The 16845-nt window shown below is 37.4% G+C and overlaps 3 protein-coding genes across 3 annotated transcripts in view; 1 reads left to right on the forward strand and 2 right to left on the reverse strand.

Annotated features, from left to right (window-relative positions):
- LOC103389212 (ER degradation-enhancing alpha-mannosidase-like protein 3) overlaps window positions 1–11091 on the reverse strand; it is a 14292-nt gene extending 3201 nt beyond the window's left edge. The window contains exons 1-19 of the mRNA XM_008324532.3: window positions 10220–11091; window positions 9636–9681; window positions 8871–8971; window positions 7556–7595; window positions 7347–7459; window positions 6875–7028; window positions 6635–6769; window positions 6142–6247; window positions 5948–6045; window positions 5662–5787; window positions 5017–5100; window positions 4317–4400; window positions 3522–3646; window positions 1934–2129; window positions 1676–1833; window positions 1486–1591; window positions 668–841; window positions 330–495; window positions 56–247 (exon numbers count right to left, since the gene is read on the reverse strand). Coding sequence (XP_008322754.1) covers window positions 56–247; window positions 330–495; window positions 668–841; window positions 1486–1591; window positions 1676–1833; window positions 1934–2129; window positions 3522–3646; window positions 4317–4400; window positions 5017–5100; window positions 5662–5787; window positions 5948–6045; window positions 6142–6247; window positions 6635–6769; window positions 6875–7028; window positions 7347–7459; window positions 7556–7595; window positions 8871–8971; window positions 9636–9681; window positions 10220–10332 — 2317 coding nt within the window. The 5' untranslated portion in view covers window positions 10333–11091. The remainder of the gene's footprint in view (window positions 1–55; window positions 248–329; window positions 496–667; window positions 842–1485; window positions 1592–1675; window positions 1834–1933; window positions 2130–3521; window positions 3647–4316; window positions 4401–5016; window positions 5101–5661; window positions 5788–5947; window positions 6046–6141; window positions 6248–6634; window positions 6770–6874; window positions 7029–7346; window positions 7460–7555; window positions 7596–8870; window positions 8972–9635; window positions 9682–10219) is intronic.
- LOC103389163 (threonine synthase-like 2) overlaps window positions 1–16845 on the reverse strand; it is a 649915-nt gene that overhangs the window by 510427 nt on the left and 122643 nt on the right. The window lies entirely within an intron of this gene.
- The window catches only part of anxa3b (annexin A3b), a 6177-nt gene continuing 1235 nt past the window's right edge, over window positions 11904–16845 (forward strand). Inside the window, exons 1-11 of the mRNA XM_008324533.3 lie at window positions 11904–12018; window positions 12444–12485; window positions 12590–12637; window positions 13014–13101; window positions 13479–13573; window positions 13666–13779; window positions 14092–14182; window positions 14574–14653; window positions 15733–15789; window positions 15873–15966; window positions 16493–16588. Coding sequence (XP_008322755.1) covers window positions 12474–12485; window positions 12590–12637; window positions 13014–13101; window positions 13479–13573; window positions 13666–13779; window positions 14092–14182; window positions 14574–14653; window positions 15733–15789; window positions 15873–15966; window positions 16493–16588 — 775 coding nt within the window. The 5' untranslated portion in view covers window positions 11904–12018; window positions 12444–12473. The remainder of the gene's footprint in view (window positions 12019–12443; window positions 12486–12589; window positions 12638–13013; window positions 13102–13478; window positions 13574–13665; window positions 13780–14091; window positions 14183–14573; window positions 14654–15732; window positions 15790–15872; window positions 15967–16492; window positions 16589–16845) is intronic.

Below are 16845 nucleotides of genomic sequence, written 5' to 3' on the forward strand. Positions count from 1 at the left end.
AGTGTTGTTTTTATATGTTATTTTATATATAACACCACTGTCTTCTCGCTCTCACCACGTCCCAGATGATTTTCCTTCGGCAGCAGCAGCACGTCCACATTCTGATGTTCCTCTAGAGCAGACGTGAGAACCGCACCTTCACGGCCAAATAGAAAGACCAGAGCTATGGTGATGTCGTTGGTGGACTCTCCGTCTCCAACCATCTGGAACAGAGGAGTGTCGTCGCTATTGCTACCTTCACGGTGGTCTGGGGGGAAAAAGGTAAAAGTTAAGAATTAATTCTCAGTTTAGGTTCAGTCCTGACAGTTTTCTTGTTCTTAGTTCTTCACCTATGAAAATGACTCCTATGGCTCCAGCTTCCTGCAGCTGACGAGCCTTTGTGGCAAACATGCAGTCACCGCGAAGAGCTAAGGCGATGTGGCCTTTAATGTCCGCTGTGTTGTCTATTTGTACACAGGCAGTGTAGGGAGACGCCTTCACGATGCTGCCCTTCACCTGAGAAACACAACAAAGTCAAGTCAACGAACGGAAGTCAGTGTGTCATGAAAAAATGGACAATAAACAGACTACAGATTATATTTGTGTTGTTTTTTCACCTGACCTAAGGTCATCTTGTTTGCCTTTAGGCAAATGTTACTTATTTCTTTGTACCGTTATAGAGTCTCACCCCATGTTCCTGTTTGGAAATGTCCATTCCAAACTTAGCAGGTCCAGCAGTCAGAACTGTCCGGCCCAGAAAAGGAGGCGAAATGAGCTGGACTGCATGAGGGACTACTTCTATTTCTTCTGTTGTGGGGCTTACCTCCGCCACCAGTTTTACCCGGAACACGCCTTTATGCTCCTGAAAGTGGTTAAAAATTGAACACATTAGTTTACACTCTAGGTGTTTTTTAAAGCTGCAAACAGAGTTAAATGTCCATCCATACAACTAAATATTTTTACTGAACCCATAAAAACAATGTTTCCACAAAAAGTAAAAAAAAAGACTAAAAAATATGTTGAAATGCGTTTGCCATTATTAAAAATTCTATTTCCCTTGTTTTGAGGGTAGTTTAATTAAAAAAAAAAAAAAAAATATATAAATATAAAAAAAAATATATATAAAAATATTGACATAAACATTTGAGGGTAGTTTAATTAAAAAAAAAAAATATATATATATATATAAAAAAAATTATATATAAAAATATGTACATATACATACTGTATATACACATAAGCATATACACACATATATAAAGATATTTATATATATACATTCATACACACATTATATGTATATATAAAAAATGTATATATATGGATGTATCATACATACAAACATACATACACATATATATAGATAACATTATATTAAATTATTTATTGTTATATTCAGAATATATCAATTAAAAATATATAACATTTATTTTTAAAAAATGTTTGGTTACAGTTGCAATAGAACTTCAAGTTGTGAAACAAACAGATGAATAGCGCGGGACTTACAAAGTTTCCTTCAGTGGCCTGGGGTAGTTGGGTCAGAGAAATGCCCATACTTTTTAAAAACTCCATCGGCTCCATTCCATTATCATGGAGTGGAAGCTCTATTTCCCTGTGGAGTAAAAGTAAATGGATGAAAACTACAAAATAAAAGATTATCATAAGAGGCTCAGTTTGTCCCTGCTAATGGACTGACCTGACAGGTAAAGGGCGGAAGGCTCGTCCCACTCCAGTGAGGTATTTGTAACTGTCCCGGATGGACTTTGCAAATGAAGGGTTGTTAGGAAACAGCGTCTCTGTGCTAGGGCAGGAATGTGAGAACAAGTATTCTTCTTGAGAGGCAGAATCGGTCGTCTGGAACACAGTCATTACAGTTGAAGTAAGTTTTACTTTTGACACATACACAGTACCTCCTGCGTGATAAAAATCCTATGTAATTTATAAAATTGTGAACCTCTGTTAGTGCTGAGTCAAGGTTTCTCCCTGTCACATTGCCCTGACATGAAGACTGGGTGGTGGAGAGAGACAGGGGGAGGAGGTGAGCTTCAGTGGTGAGGATGTAGTCGTCAATGTCAATGGGCAGCTGGCTCTTCTCCGTGAACAGCAGGTAGAGGTATTTAAACATCTCTGCTAGGAAGAAGGAGTCCATCCTGCACGCAGAGATCAATGTGAATACACAAAGACAAACCCAAGCTGTTGAAACACTTCATCAGAGATGAAGGGGATGAATCTGAATCTCTGACACCACACCTGTCTTACAGAGATGAACTGTGATGAATCTCTGAATCTCTGACACCACACCTGTCTTCGTGTGCCCCGGTGCGGACGTCCTGAACAGCAGCAAACCCACAAGGCACCCTGGTGTAGGCGTTGAGCTTCTCCACGATGGACTGTCCCACTCTGAGGTAGTAGGGGTCACCAGTGGCCTGCAGCATTTAAGAGCACATTTGTTGTCTTCAACTTAAATGTTTGTCGGGTTAGTGCAGGTGAAACCAATGCTGATGTTATTTGGTGGGGTACTGTACTGTACACCTAGGACAGTTCTCCTGTAATCCAAAATGTACTTTTCTTCCTAATTTAGAATTTTGATAATGTGCAATATATAATTGAGCTCATGTGCAAAATTCAAAATTTCCAAATATCTTCTAATATTCAAATATTCCAATTTGACAATAATAATTCACATGCAAATTTCACATCTCAATCTGTTTCCAAACAACTCCTGTGCAATATTTCACTGTTCTGTTATTCGGTATTACAATATTCCAATGTGAACAGTTTAAGTATTCAAAAAAATTCAACATTTCAACCATCCCACACTCTCATATTTCAATATTCCAATTCTCTCAATAGCAATATCTACAATTCATCATCTCATGTGAAATATTAGACATACAATATAATCCATTTGTTAACACTGGAATTCACCTCAGTCGTCACATATTCTTTTTCCTTATCCCCTGTATCTGAATGTAAATTTCAGTGTATTTTAGGAGACGGTGACTTTTAGAAGAATGTTATGGACACATTTTAGTCGGAAAAACCTGTAAGCTCAATCACCTTATAGAGGTAGTAGGTGCTTTCTGCAAACTCTGGTCTCAGTAGGTGTTGGCCCCAGTGAACTCTGAATTCTGTGGTGAAAGCCTGCAGAGAAAATGACCAATGAAACAGACAGCAGTGGATCAAACTTCAGGTTTTTGTCTGCAATATCTATTATTTTGGCTTTATTGTAATACATTTAGTTGAACCATAATGATGTACAGCAACATATCCATGACATACAGTGGATATAAAAAGTCTACACACCCTTGTTCAAAGCCAGGTTTTTGTGATGTAAAGAAAAGACACAAGCATAAATCATTTCATAACTTTTTCCACTTTTAATGTGATCCATAACATGTAATAGGCAATTGAAAAACAAACTGAAATCTTCACGAGGGAAAAATAAAAACCTAAAACAACCTTGTTGCATAAGTATGCACCTGTTGAAACACTTCAACAGAGATGAACTGTGATGAATCTCTGAATCTCTGACACCACACCTGTCTTCGTGTGCCCCGGTGCGGACGTCCTGAACAGCAGCAAACCCACAAGGCACCCTGGTGTAGGCGTTGAGCTTCTCCACGATGGACTGTCCCACTCTGAGGTAGTAGGGGTCACCAGTGGCCTGCAGCATTTAAGAGCACATTTGTTGTCTTCAACTTAAATGTTTGTCGGGTTAGTGCAGGTGAAACCAATGCTGATGTTATTTGGTGGGGTACTGTACTGTACACCTAGGACAGTTCTCCTGTAATCCAAAATGTACTTTTCTTCCTAATTTAGAATTTTGATAATGTGCAATATATAATTGAGCTCATGTGCAAAATTCAAAATTTCCAAATATCTTCTAATATTCAAATATTCCAATTTGCTCAGGTCCAGTATTCAAATAATTCACATGCAAATTTTGAAAATTAAAACGTAAAACATCTCACATCTCAATCTGTTTCCAAACAACTCCTGTGCAATATTTCACTGTTCTGTTATTCGGTATTACAATATTCCAATGTGAACAGTTTAAGTATTCAAAAAAATTCAACATTTCAACCATCCCACACTCTCATATTTCAATATTCCAATTCTCTCAATAGCAATATCTACAATTCATCATCTCATGTGAAATATTAGACATACAATATAATCCATTTGTTAACACTGGAATTCACCTCAGTCGTCACATATTCTTTTTCCTTATCCCCTGTATCTGAATGTAAATTTCAGTGTATTTTAGGAGACGGTGACTTTTAGAAGAATGTTATGGACACATTTTAGTCGGAAAAACCTGTAAGCTCAATCACCTTATAGAGGTAGTAGGTGCTTTCTGCAAACTCTGGTCTCAGTAGGTGTTGGCCCCAGTGAACTCTGAATTCTGTGGTGAAAGCCTGCAGAGAAAATGACCAATGAAACAGACAGCAGTGGATCAAACTTCAGGTTTTTGTCTGCAATATCTATTATTTTGGCTTTATTGTAATACATTTAGTTGAACCATAATGATGTACAGCAACATATCCATGACATACAGTGGATATAAAAAGTCTACACACCCTTGTTCAAAGCCAGGTTTTTGTGATGTAAAGAAAAGACACAAGCATAAATCATTTCATAACTTTTTCCACTTTTAATGTGATCCATAACATGTAATAGGCAATTGAAAAACAAACTGAAATCTTCACGAGGGAAAAATAAAAACCTAAAACAACCTTGTTGCATAGGTATGCACACCCTTAAACTAATACTATGTTGCAGCACCTTTGGCTTTAATTACAGCACTCAGTCTTTTTGGGTAAGTGTCTATGAGTCTGGCACATCTTGATGTCGCAATATTTGCCCATTCTTCTTTGCAAAATTGCTCCAAATCTGACAGATTGTGAGGGCATCTCCTATGCACAGCTCTGTGTATAGGAGATGCACATACTGTATGTGTGTGCGTGTCAGTATATCAGTTTACATATCATTTAAACATTATTAAAAAATAAAATATCTATTTTTTTTTATTACCTCTGGAAGAAACTTGTGCTGTTTAGTGACTTGATAAAGCATCTCATGAGTCTCGATGGCAGGTTTGAGATCTCCTCTGAAAACCTGCGTAAGAAATAAAACCACTTTGGAACTTAATAACATTAACAGTTAGCATTCATCAGCATCTCTTCAACAACTTGACAGCATATATGAGAAAGTCAAAATTGAAAAAAAAAAACAATAACAAAAACCCAACAATTATTTATGTAAATTAATGAGAAATGACAACCTCTGTCTTGGAACTTGTTGACTTAACACATAACACATAACATGAAGAAAGTTGCAACCGAAGCCAGTGTTTTTGTAAATGTTGTGTAACATTAATTGAATTTAATTGGAAGTTCAGATTCATTGTCATTGTGACACAGCACACTACTGCACACAAAAAAATCTGAACTCTGCCTTTACTCATCAACTTAGTGACCTGGGGGCAGCTTAAGCTGAGTGCCTTGGGAGCAGTGTGTGGGGGTTGGTGCACCTCAGTGGAACCTGGTGGTTTGTGGATTCAAACCTGCAACCCTCCAGATACAAGTCCACTTACTTTACCACCAGGCCACCACTGAGTACTACGCCCACCATGACTACAATAGTCAACAGTCATGTATATTATAATCGAACTCTGACCTGTAAACCGGGGAAGAAAGCCAGCAGTGAGTCCATCCAGCTGCGCACACTAACAGTGGGGTTGTGCATGTGAACATTGAGCAGTAGGGGAGGTTGACTGATGTACTTCATGATGGCACTGTAATGCTGTGGTGTTAAAAAAAACCATGACACCAGATTAACAAACAGTGAAAACAGTGCCATTTTCCACACAACAAACAATAAAAATGCATTGCGAAAGTGATAAAGAGAATGTATGTAATACAGTCAACACAGTCATACAGTCATACAGTCAACACAAACTTACAATATTAAACCTCTCCAGAAATACATTATCTCCTAGAAGAATGTAGGCCTTCATCAAATATTCATAGTATGAATCGATACCAGCACCGACTCCACTGTCTGCAGATATGGAGGAAAAGTCAGTGAGGTTAGCAGAAACTACAGTAACCCATTCACAGCTGTCCACGAATGTAGTACTAAAGTAAACTGCATCACCTCTGCGGACCCACTCTCCATTATGGATATTGATAACGGTCCCCACCAAGTCACTTCCCTTCTGTCTCCTCTCCCAGAGGACGTCCAAAGCCTTTCTAGCATAGTCCTGTGAAAAGAGTCAAATTCTACTGTAAAAATATTATTAGTACTGTCAGGATGCCGAAGAGTCAAATTCTACTGTTGTTAGAAAACTTTTTACTTCTGTGAAAAATATTATTAGTACTGTCAGGATGCCCATCACACCTATGCATGCAATTGTTTTTTTCTTTCCTTCTCTTTTCTGCCAAATCCAAAACAAATCCCTTTGATATTCTTCTATACTTGGTCATTGAAGGAATGACTGCACTATGAATGTGGTGCAGTTTAATTTTTAAAAATATTAATCAGTACTACAAATATCTTAAAGGGTATTACTTTATGTGCCTCATGAGAGCAGGGATGTTTTGACGTTTACTAAAAACACCAGGTCACACTAGGCAGTGTGACGTCATACCTCAAACACAGAATCTCCTGACATTCTGCTGAGGGCAGCAAACTCCAGGATCATTGTTCCTGCACAGGCCGTGCAGGTGTCCGACTCAGTACCTGTGCGTGACAGTGGACTCTGTATTCCATAGCGCAGATTTATCTGGAAAATACCAAAAATGACTTATTAAGCTCTACAAAAAGAAAATTAATATTAATTAATATTAATATTTGGGAGAATGTCATTTCTGGGAGATGAGCACCATACCTTTGGGTATGGAAGGCCACTTGTGGTGTTAAAGGCAGGCAGTAATCGATGGCCCAACTCTTTGGCCATGTGCAGGAGCTCGTCCTGATACCACTGCATCCTGTCTCCACGCTGGCGGAGGAGGTCGGCCATAACATGGGCCCCCAACAGCCCACTGGGAGAGTTGTATGAAGGAGGAAAGAAAATGTCACGATATATAGTGTCCAAGTCCACAATCATCAACATAACTCACACACTGCAACCGCAGCTGGAAACACTGGAGCCAATGTGAAATACTTCAGTGAGGCACATAAACAGCATAAGAAAAATTAGCACCGTGGACTGCTCAGTTTCACCAATTACCTTTGTGTGTATGGCACAAGATACTATTATCATATTGCAGCAGTATAAGTATCAACCTGTTCATGTAGTAGATTACATTTCATCATCCATAGGACAAGAGGACAACAAAACACTTGAAGTAAAATCTTACCCCAAAACCCTGATGTTGGTCTCAAACACAGACACCACCACGTCATTGTCCAGACGTACGTCCTTCACAGTCTTCTTCACCCCGTCTTCAAACTCATCCAGCTTATTCAAGAGCTGCTCAAAATAAAAAAAACAATCAAATTACAATTATACAGGATTCAAACAATTAAAGACAAAGAAAAGAACATAAGAGAAAAAGCAAAAACTCACCACCAGTGTATCAAGGCTGTCAATCAATGTGAGAGAAAACCTAAACAGCAGGATTAAAGAGAAAACATTAAATGTGGCACTGTACGTAGAACAGCCTTCCCTCTAGTGCACAACCATGTATCTCTGATTAAAAGACCAGGATATAAATTACCATCACTTTATAGCACGTGTATCAAACTTAAGGCTCATGTGGCTACATCTGGCCCATCAATTAATTTTATGTGGCCCAGCAGAGCTTCATATGTGTATCATTTTCTTGAGATCTGTACTAATGTGTACTGGACAGGTTAAACGCAATAGTCAAATTCTGTGAGAGTGTAATACGTGCGTGGATGGTAACACACACATTTTACTTGAAATTTCGCATGAAATACATTTTTATTTTGGGAAATATCCTACATTTTATGTGTGATAATATCCCTATTTTGCTTGATGTAAATATTTTGAATTCAAATTTCAATGTAGAAAAGGTCTGTTCAAAATTTTCATTTCTGGTTAAAGCATCGTCAGTAACAGACTGTTCTAGAAATGTTGATTTTATTCGGCACACAACTAAGACTGGGTTTTAAATTTCAGCCCATTGGATGATTGAGTTTGACACCCCTTAAAATTTAGGTTTAGGTATTCCGAAAAAAGGTAAACAGTGGGAAATCAATCTCAAGGTTATTGCATTTTTATGATAAACAAAAATAAATCTGTTCAAAGAAGAACTGGTGAATCTTCAAAATCCAGTCATGTGCAGTTTACACAGTATGATGTACCATAATATTCACATATTTATGGTTTGGTTTGACATATTTTAATGTTATGTAAATGTAACAGCATTATATTAAAGATAATACAAATTCTACAGTTTTACTCAAATTTTATATTATGGATGCTTTGTTACTGCGTGTTGAGTGCAACGTGAGAACAGACATGTATGAGCATAAGCATAAGATTTTAACTTTGTCTGCATTTATTCAAAATAGTGGGAGAAGCTAACGATATATTTTCCAGGTTTTATATTTCCGGTGCATTTGACCTTTGTTCTCATTTTCCATTGTTTTTTTTAGAAAATTAGCCAATAAGCCACTCATTACTTTTTATTTAATATATATACTATATAGTATGTGTGTGTGTATATATATATATATATATATACATATATATACACACACATCACTGACAGCAAAGGTCTCTGTTTTGTATGTTTGCTCTAAGCTGATGAGGGAGGATTGATGACAAACTGCTTGCTTGTCTGATAAAACTGTAACTGTGGTTGTACAGTAAACCTCATGAGCTCTGTCTAGGCGCCAGTGGATGACAAACCTACTTCCCCAAGGAGTCATCTACATCTCCTCTGTTAGGCTCCTGGCCGCGGACTCTCCCCCTGCAGCTCAGAGGCATGAGCTCATCTGCTGGGTACGCATATTTCTACAACACAGTAAAAAGAGGCGTCATACAGAAAACATGTTACTAACAAAAGCATAGCCAAAGGGTTGAAACTCTCAAGATGAGGAATGACCTTTAACCTCAATTAATATTTCAATTTAAACTATTTGATTTCTCCTGTTTGTGTTTAGTTTCATACACTCTAAGGTAGTGTTTTTCAAACTCTGGGTCAAAAAGCTACTTGAGGTTGCCTGGATTTTAAATGGGGTCGCTTGAAATGTCTAGTAATTGATTTTAAAAAATGACTGATAAAAATGTTTGTTTCAACAAATTATTATTCCTATTATTATTCCTATTATTCCTATTATTATTGTAATTCCTTTACAGCTGCAATTACATGACTGCACAAGTGACAGCTGCTAAAATGTTAGAATGTGGTCACAAGCCAAAAAAGGTTGGGTACCACTGCTCTAAAGCATACGTTTTGTCTTTTTCTATTGTTGCTGCAGCCCTAACCTGATCAACTCGTTGTTGCTTCGGGGTTACACAGCAGCTGCAACCAAATCCTGCACATCTGCTTTCTGCACAAAACCCACTAACATTGATTGTTCATATGTGATAAAAGGCTACAACCCCCTCAAAATACCAAAGAGCCATCTTCCATTAAGACAACAATACCATAAAAAAAATAATGTTGTAAGTTTACCATGTAACTGCCGTAGGCATGATCGAACATCTCCACAATCTGATTCCTGCAGACAAGAGAACACATTGAAGGTGTCTGTAATTCAATCAAAATCAAAAGAATGGAAAAGATTTTATGTCGAGTTTACAGCTTTGTCGATGTTGTGACTTTTTTCCCCACTAAAACAAGAAGTAATTTGTAACAAAGGCATAGTGGAAATCATATGGATATTATTAATTATTTTTACACTTATGAGGCACAAATTGCATTTTTTTTACAGGGCAACCTTATTTATTGGTCAAACCTTTTGCAACATTGTGACTTACTCAACAATGGTGTACTATTTAAAAGAAACCTGTGCAAAATTGGTTCATATTTATAATATTTGTTTTTAATTTAATTCTAATGTAATTATTAAAATAACAACAATAATGATTATAATAATACTTTTTATGGACAGCCACCTTTTCACACATGTTCAAACCTGCTCATCTTTACATTTACAGTTGGTACCATTATTTTTACTAACAATTACATCTTTTGTAGGAACACCTGTTACACCAACGAAAGATAGCATTTTTTGTGCTTGATATTCTGAATTTTACCTGATACCACTCATCTCCTCTGAAGTCATACTCTGGCTCTCCTGGCACTTCACACAGCCAAGAAGACTGGTGATCAATAGGGTCTTCAGGCTCATCATCATCTTCGGCTTCATCAGAAGAGTGAACCCTGTATCCCTGCCTCTGATCGGGCTTAATTGTGGTGAACAGAGACACTCCTGTCCTTTGTCCAGCGCCTTCACAGATTCACAAAGTCCCACAGCAGGCGCAGCTGTCCATCTCCGGGACCTCTGTACTGTTTGCAGTGGTGGGGGAGATCATCTGGCTACCTTCCAGCCCCATTTCCCAAAACTCATTTGTTAGTCACTCATTGATGTAGTCCCTTTACGATCATCATATGCCAAACAAAACACGGCTCAGCTGACTGCGTTACACATCCAGTTATCCAAGCACAATAGCAAAGAGCTGGGGCATCGAGTGTTCCGGCAAAAACAATTTACGACGGCTTCCAAGAGCTAGCAGCTTACATGCTAACAAAACACGTACAGAGTGAGAACAAGTTCAATTATATGTAATTTTAAGGCGCTAACCAAAAGCCGCTGCTAGCTATCGTTAGCCATCACAGCCCTAAACTTAGCTGGTTAGCTACACGCTAACCAATCTCTGTTTTTATTACCCATTGACTGGCGTTTATCTCTGTAGTTTCGTAGCTTTGGGGAATGTCGGTCCTTATTTCACCAGTAAACCACCAGCCCGCAAGTGACGAACGGACGCACACCACGGGTTTAAAGCGGCTGACACGTCGTCAAAAATATCAGCAGCAGGGCGCAGCGTACGAGCTGTCAAACAAAGTCAAGCTTTTCACTGGCCGGCGGCAGTGGCTGCTTCAGTATTCTCGCTCACTGCTGCTAACTTCCGTAATCGTCAGAGAGGAGGCGGGTCTTACGGCGAGCTCCTCCGCGTTTGCGGATATATTTGTTATATATTAATTACAATTTACAAATTAATAAAGAAATAACAATTATTGTATATATTTTATATTTTTTAAATGTTGTTAATTTAAATATTTTTAATTTAATTACTAAATTAACTACATTATAAAATTAACAACAACATTATTAACAACGTTATTAATTATTACTAAATTATTACTAAATTCACCAAAAACCACAGTATTTTGCTAAATAAACAACAAAAAGTAAACCACAGGGTAACTTGATAGGTCTGTTGATAAAAGTTTAGGATATATGGTTATGAATACAAACATTTATTAGTTAATTAACTTTAATAGTTAAACGCAGGTTTTATTATGTGATATTAAACACAAGGGTCGGTGGACAAACTTTGATAAAACAAGAGGATAAAGACCATGATGACCTTAAGAAAATAATCACATCTTAAACAATCAGAGTTTTATTTCTCCCACCCCTGAAACAAACATGACTTTACACTCATCGTTGTAGACGTGTATTTACTTTTCTAATCTACTTTTAGCCCGCCAATTAATACATTCTGTTGAATTTTGCAGTACATTTGTAACCCAATTTATATAGTTGTAGTTCACCCCTTCACCACTACCACAGCACCCCCAAGTAAGAGCATTGTCTTTAATGATATCTTTGTGCGGCCATGGCCATGAACTGTTCAAAAACGGAGACAGTAACGCAGTTACACAATTATGTGGCGATAGTTGCTGTGTACAATTGAGGAGGAGTTAATCAGTGAGTCACCTCCCACTCCTCCTCTTCCTCTTCGTGGGCGTCGACGTCAACTTCACAGAGAGGTGCGGCGAAAAAACTGTGAAAATTCTTCATTGACATCAATCCTTTCGGCTCGTTTAGGTAAGACGACATATAAATACCTATATTTTCTCACTTTCGCTACTGTTGTGGCTTCAACCACACGTTAGTTTTCCATTAGTTTTTATGGATGAGTTGGTTTCTCCACGGTCTCCTAATAGAGGAAATGTTTTTTATTACACTGTAATAAAACGAAATCTTCCAGGCTTATTCCTCAATACCGACTTTAATTGTGGAAAAAATGTTATTTAGGGATAAAGATGTGAAACGAAGAGGAATCAATGTTTTTGTTTTACATCCAAAAGAAGTCTAAAGCAATTGTAGTGATAGTACAGGGGATGACGTTGCCTGAAAATCACCAGGGCCTAGAAAATTAAAGGCGGGAGTGAATTTGTAAAAATATGGTACAAATATCACACTAAGAGTGTGATTAAAAAATATTAATACTTCTTTATTTTCTCTGTTAGACTCTAGAGGTTTTTTTCCACATACCAACAATGTCTGTGTGGGTGAGTATGGTGTGATTTTTGACCAAATTAGCATTATAATTATTCTAAAAACTAATGAAAGCACAGTTATTAACGAGTAAAGATGGGGTTTTTTTTCATTGTAGGATGACTTGGACCTTCTCTTAGACTCCCCTTCTTCACTTACAGTCACAGTAAGATGGACACACTCTTCACCTGTTGAAACCCATGATCCTGGTAACAATGATTCATTTGGCCAAACTATGCAGATGGCTTAAAGAGCTTAAATGTACCATATATTGTGTACAGGCTGTGGGCCACATTTCAGCCAAAACTAAAACAACGCCTACTTTTCAGTCTGGCCCATGTTTGTGGCCCATATTCCGGATATTGAATGTGGACATTTGAGCTATGGCAAGCCAAATCAAACAACTTGTATGACCCAGAACTGGACCAGACCAGTTTTACTACATCAGTTATTATTGGTTAATATTGATGATTTACAAGTGTTTACCACTGGGGTGGTGTACACAGACAAATATAACAGTTTATTATAATGTGTTTTTTCAGTCAAGTGCAAGAGGTACAGTGAAGGATAAGGCAAACTTTACAATAGAAGATGATGTAGCCGCTCTGAGGAAGGCCATCGAAGGGATCGGTAAGAGGAAATTTAATCTCTGGCTTTTAGATCATTTCCGGTGCATATATTCTCTTTTTTTTCCACTACATTTTGAACAAGCTGTTTAAAGAGTTTCTTTCTAGCTAAACGGCACCTAGCCATTTTGCGTTATCACTGAATAATGTAAAATACATTTTACAAAATATATGTCCTGACTAACTTAAGTTATCACTAGCATTTACTTCTACGTAGCCTTTAAATATGTAGCATGTGAGAGATGGACACATTTAGAAATATCTGCATGAAAAAAGGCTGTTCTGAGTTTGAGTTTGAGTAGATAAATATGTATTTAATTTGAAAAAAGTCAGAGAATACAGTTCAAATTTCTTTTCTAAATGTTGACTTTTGTGTCCTAGGTACGACTGAAAAAACACTGATTGACGTGTTGATCCAAAGAAGCAATGCACAGCGTCAGCTAATTGCTAAAGCTTATGAGAAGAGCACAGGAAGGGTGGGAGGATGTTCATCTATTAGTAATTTTAAAATGTATTTTTGGTGTGAGGTGAGAGTTTTATTTGTTTAACGTCACATTTTCTCCATCAGAAACTAGTGGACGACCTGGAGGGAGACACTCACGGAGACTTTGAGGATCTGCTGGTAGCATTGGTTACACCGCCTGACGTCTTTGACTGTAGAGAAGTCATCAGTGCCATTAAGGTGAGAGTGAGAGGTCGTGCTAGGAGACATCCCTCCAACAGTTTGATCACAATGCCATTGTCCGTTGTCAAACATCACATTTGAAGCAAACTCAAATAGAAACCTGGTTGGAGTACTGAAGCTCCTGAATCTCCATTTTCCAAGACTTTTCAGCTATCCGTTAGCTTTTCTCAAACATCTGTTTATTTCAGCCAACTTTACACTAGATTTAACTAACTTTGTGATCTCATTAACCTTAGGTCGAATGCTTCAGCTAATTTTGAGCATTTAAAATTGCTTATTATTTTCTGTGTAATTATTCTCCTGTTACAGGGCGCTGGCACCACTGAGACCATACTGACTGAGATCTTCTCCTCCAGGTCCAACAGGCAGATAAAGGCCATGTCTGAAGCCTATCTCGCAGGTGTGTGATAATGTTGGAATTTTACAGTTAGAATTTGTTGTTGTGAAATAAAGTCCATGCTGTTGTATGTGTGTTTTTAGTGGTTTTTGGTGTAAATGTCCATGCTGCTGTATGTGTGTTTTTAGTGGTTTTTGGTGGCTTAGTGGTTAAGGACGTGGACTTGGGTCTGGAAGGTTTCAGGTTTGAGTCCACCAGCTGCCAAGTTACCACTGAGGTGCTCTGATCATGGCACCGTCCCCACACACTGCTCTCAGGGTGCTTAAAGCTGCCCACTGTTCACTTTGGTGATGGGTTAAAAGCAGAGGTCACATTTGGTTGTTGCAGTGGTGTGCTGTGTCACAATGACAAGGAGTTCACTTTCCTTCCTTCCTTTTTTGCTGGTATGTTGAAGAAACTGGACAATCAATGATTAAGGACCTGCAGTCAGAGGTGTCTGGAGATTATGGCAAAGCACTGCTAATCCTGGCTGAGGTACATTTCTAGGAATTTTGTCACACTGTCTTCGCTTTGTTCTTGTACATTCTCCTGTTTTAGCACAATATTGACTCTGAAGAGCCAAATTAATTTTTTTTTTATTAAAATAGTTTTTTTTAATGCTAACTAATATTTTGAGCTACTATTTTGAGAACTATTTTAATGCAAGTACAGCTTTGGTTTGAGCAATTCAGATAAATATTTTGATATTTCTGAATTGCATTTAATCATCTGTAGTATACTTTGACAGTTATTGCTAGCCTTCAGCTGTTTCTATATATAACATTTAGCTATTTTTGCTAATACCTTTGCTTTAGCAGCTATGTCAGTTGTTCATAAACCCTAGCGTACAAATAAATAAATGCTTTGGCTAGGGTTAATGCTAAATAAAAATAATTAACTATCATTTCCAAAACCCTTTATTGTTATATCGTAATAGCTTACATTAGTGTTCACTTTTTTGGATTAGCATTCATCATTAGCATTAGCATTTATCAATATTGAATAACCTTTAGCTCCTTTGTGATTTATATATATATTTATATAGCTTTCAGCTTATAGTTACATTATTTATTTCTTTTATTTTTAAATTGCCTTTTAGCTTTAGTATTAAAGTACTTTTTTATTATTTCTTAGCGCTAGCTTTCAAGCTCTATGTTTTGATTAAATTTTATATAGTTTGAGTTAGTTTTAGTTACTTTCTTTTTTTAAACCTTCCAGGTATTTTGCAAAACTACTGGTGACCTCTGGTAATTTCTTATCCATAATTTTACATCACCTAAAATAGTTCACTGCTGGTAGTTTTTATTGTTAAAATAAAAATCCCACATGTAACTTGTATTTAACAACGTGTATGATAACCCAACAAGAAAGCTTGAAATGCTTTGTAGAAATTTGTCCTAGATTAGATCTACTCGGATGACACATAACTTTGAATTAAAAAGGTACGAAGCCCAGGAGAAGCTGTTGTACAGCGTCAAATCTGGAACCCAAAGCAAACTTAAGTTTAAACTTTGTTGTTAAAATTCTATGGCCACATTACATTTTCAGCATGTATTTCCTGTATTTCTTAACAGGGGAAGAGAGATGAGAGCACTAATGTGGACACGGCCAAAGCCAGAGCAGATGCCAAGGTACAGGCTCTCCAGCACACCGAAACCTTAATTTGACTTTGGTCGGTGTTTAGCTTTTGACTGAATCTTATCATCTCACCCAGGCATTGTATGAGGCAGGGGAGAAGAAGTGGGGCACGGACGAGGACAAGTTCATTGACATCCTGTGCCACAGGAGCATTCCTCAGCTACGACAGAGTGAGATACAAATTCTAATGAGTCTAATGCAAATGTCAGTAGATAAACATACAATGCAAATCTATCACTCTACAGTATCTCCTACAGCAACTGTACTAGATACAGTTTCCCTGAGTCTCTCTAGTAACATGGACTGTTCAATAGTTAATAAAAATTTTAAAATATTCCATGCTAAACTAGGAAACCCCATTAAGAATATTTAGCTGTACAGTAAACTACTCTGCTAGTTCAGCTAGCTTTTGACTTTGGAGCTAACTTTAAGCCCATTCATGTTATTGCTTCAAAAAAATGTAGTTATTAACTTCAGCAAATGTTTAGCCTTAAAACTGCATTTATGTGTTAAAAACCTTCTGGGCTAACTTTGCTATTCACTCTAAAACCTTAAGCTGTATATAATCTATTTTTTAGCCTTGGTGCTAACTTGCTCTGTTAGCTCCTTCTGGACTTACTCTATGTACCCACCAACCTTAAGCAGTTTACGTAAGCTAACTTTCAGCTCTTGGTGCATTCAAATGTTTTGTTCCAGCTCTGATTGAATACAAGAACATCAGTAAGAAGACTCTGCAGGAGAGCATCGAGGGTGAGATGTCAGGAGACCTGGAGGAGCTGCTGGTGGCTGTAGGTGAGGAAAGACTGTTCAATTCTTTGAATATTGATCATACTCTTTCTAAGAAATCACTTCATGTCACTTAGGCAACTTTATTATCAGAGGCCACTATGTACTATTGTGTTTAGTAATATATTGATATCCTCCAGCCATGTTTTAGAACTTTGTTACTCAGTTTGGCTAATTCTTTTTGCTAATATTTTTAGTTTAATTTTTGGTCTTTGTGTTAACTATTGTTTGTTTGTCTATATTTTCTTTATTTGACCACATGT

The sequence above is a fragment of the Cynoglossus semilaevis genome, chromosome 14 (assembly GCF_000523025.1).
Source record: "Cynoglossus semilaevis isolate Cse_v1.0 chromosome 14, Cse_v1.0, whole genome shotgun sequence".
NCBI classification, from domain to species: domain Eukaryota; kingdom Metazoa; phylum Chordata; class Actinopteri; order Pleuronectiformes; family Cynoglossidae; genus Cynoglossus; species Cynoglossus semilaevis.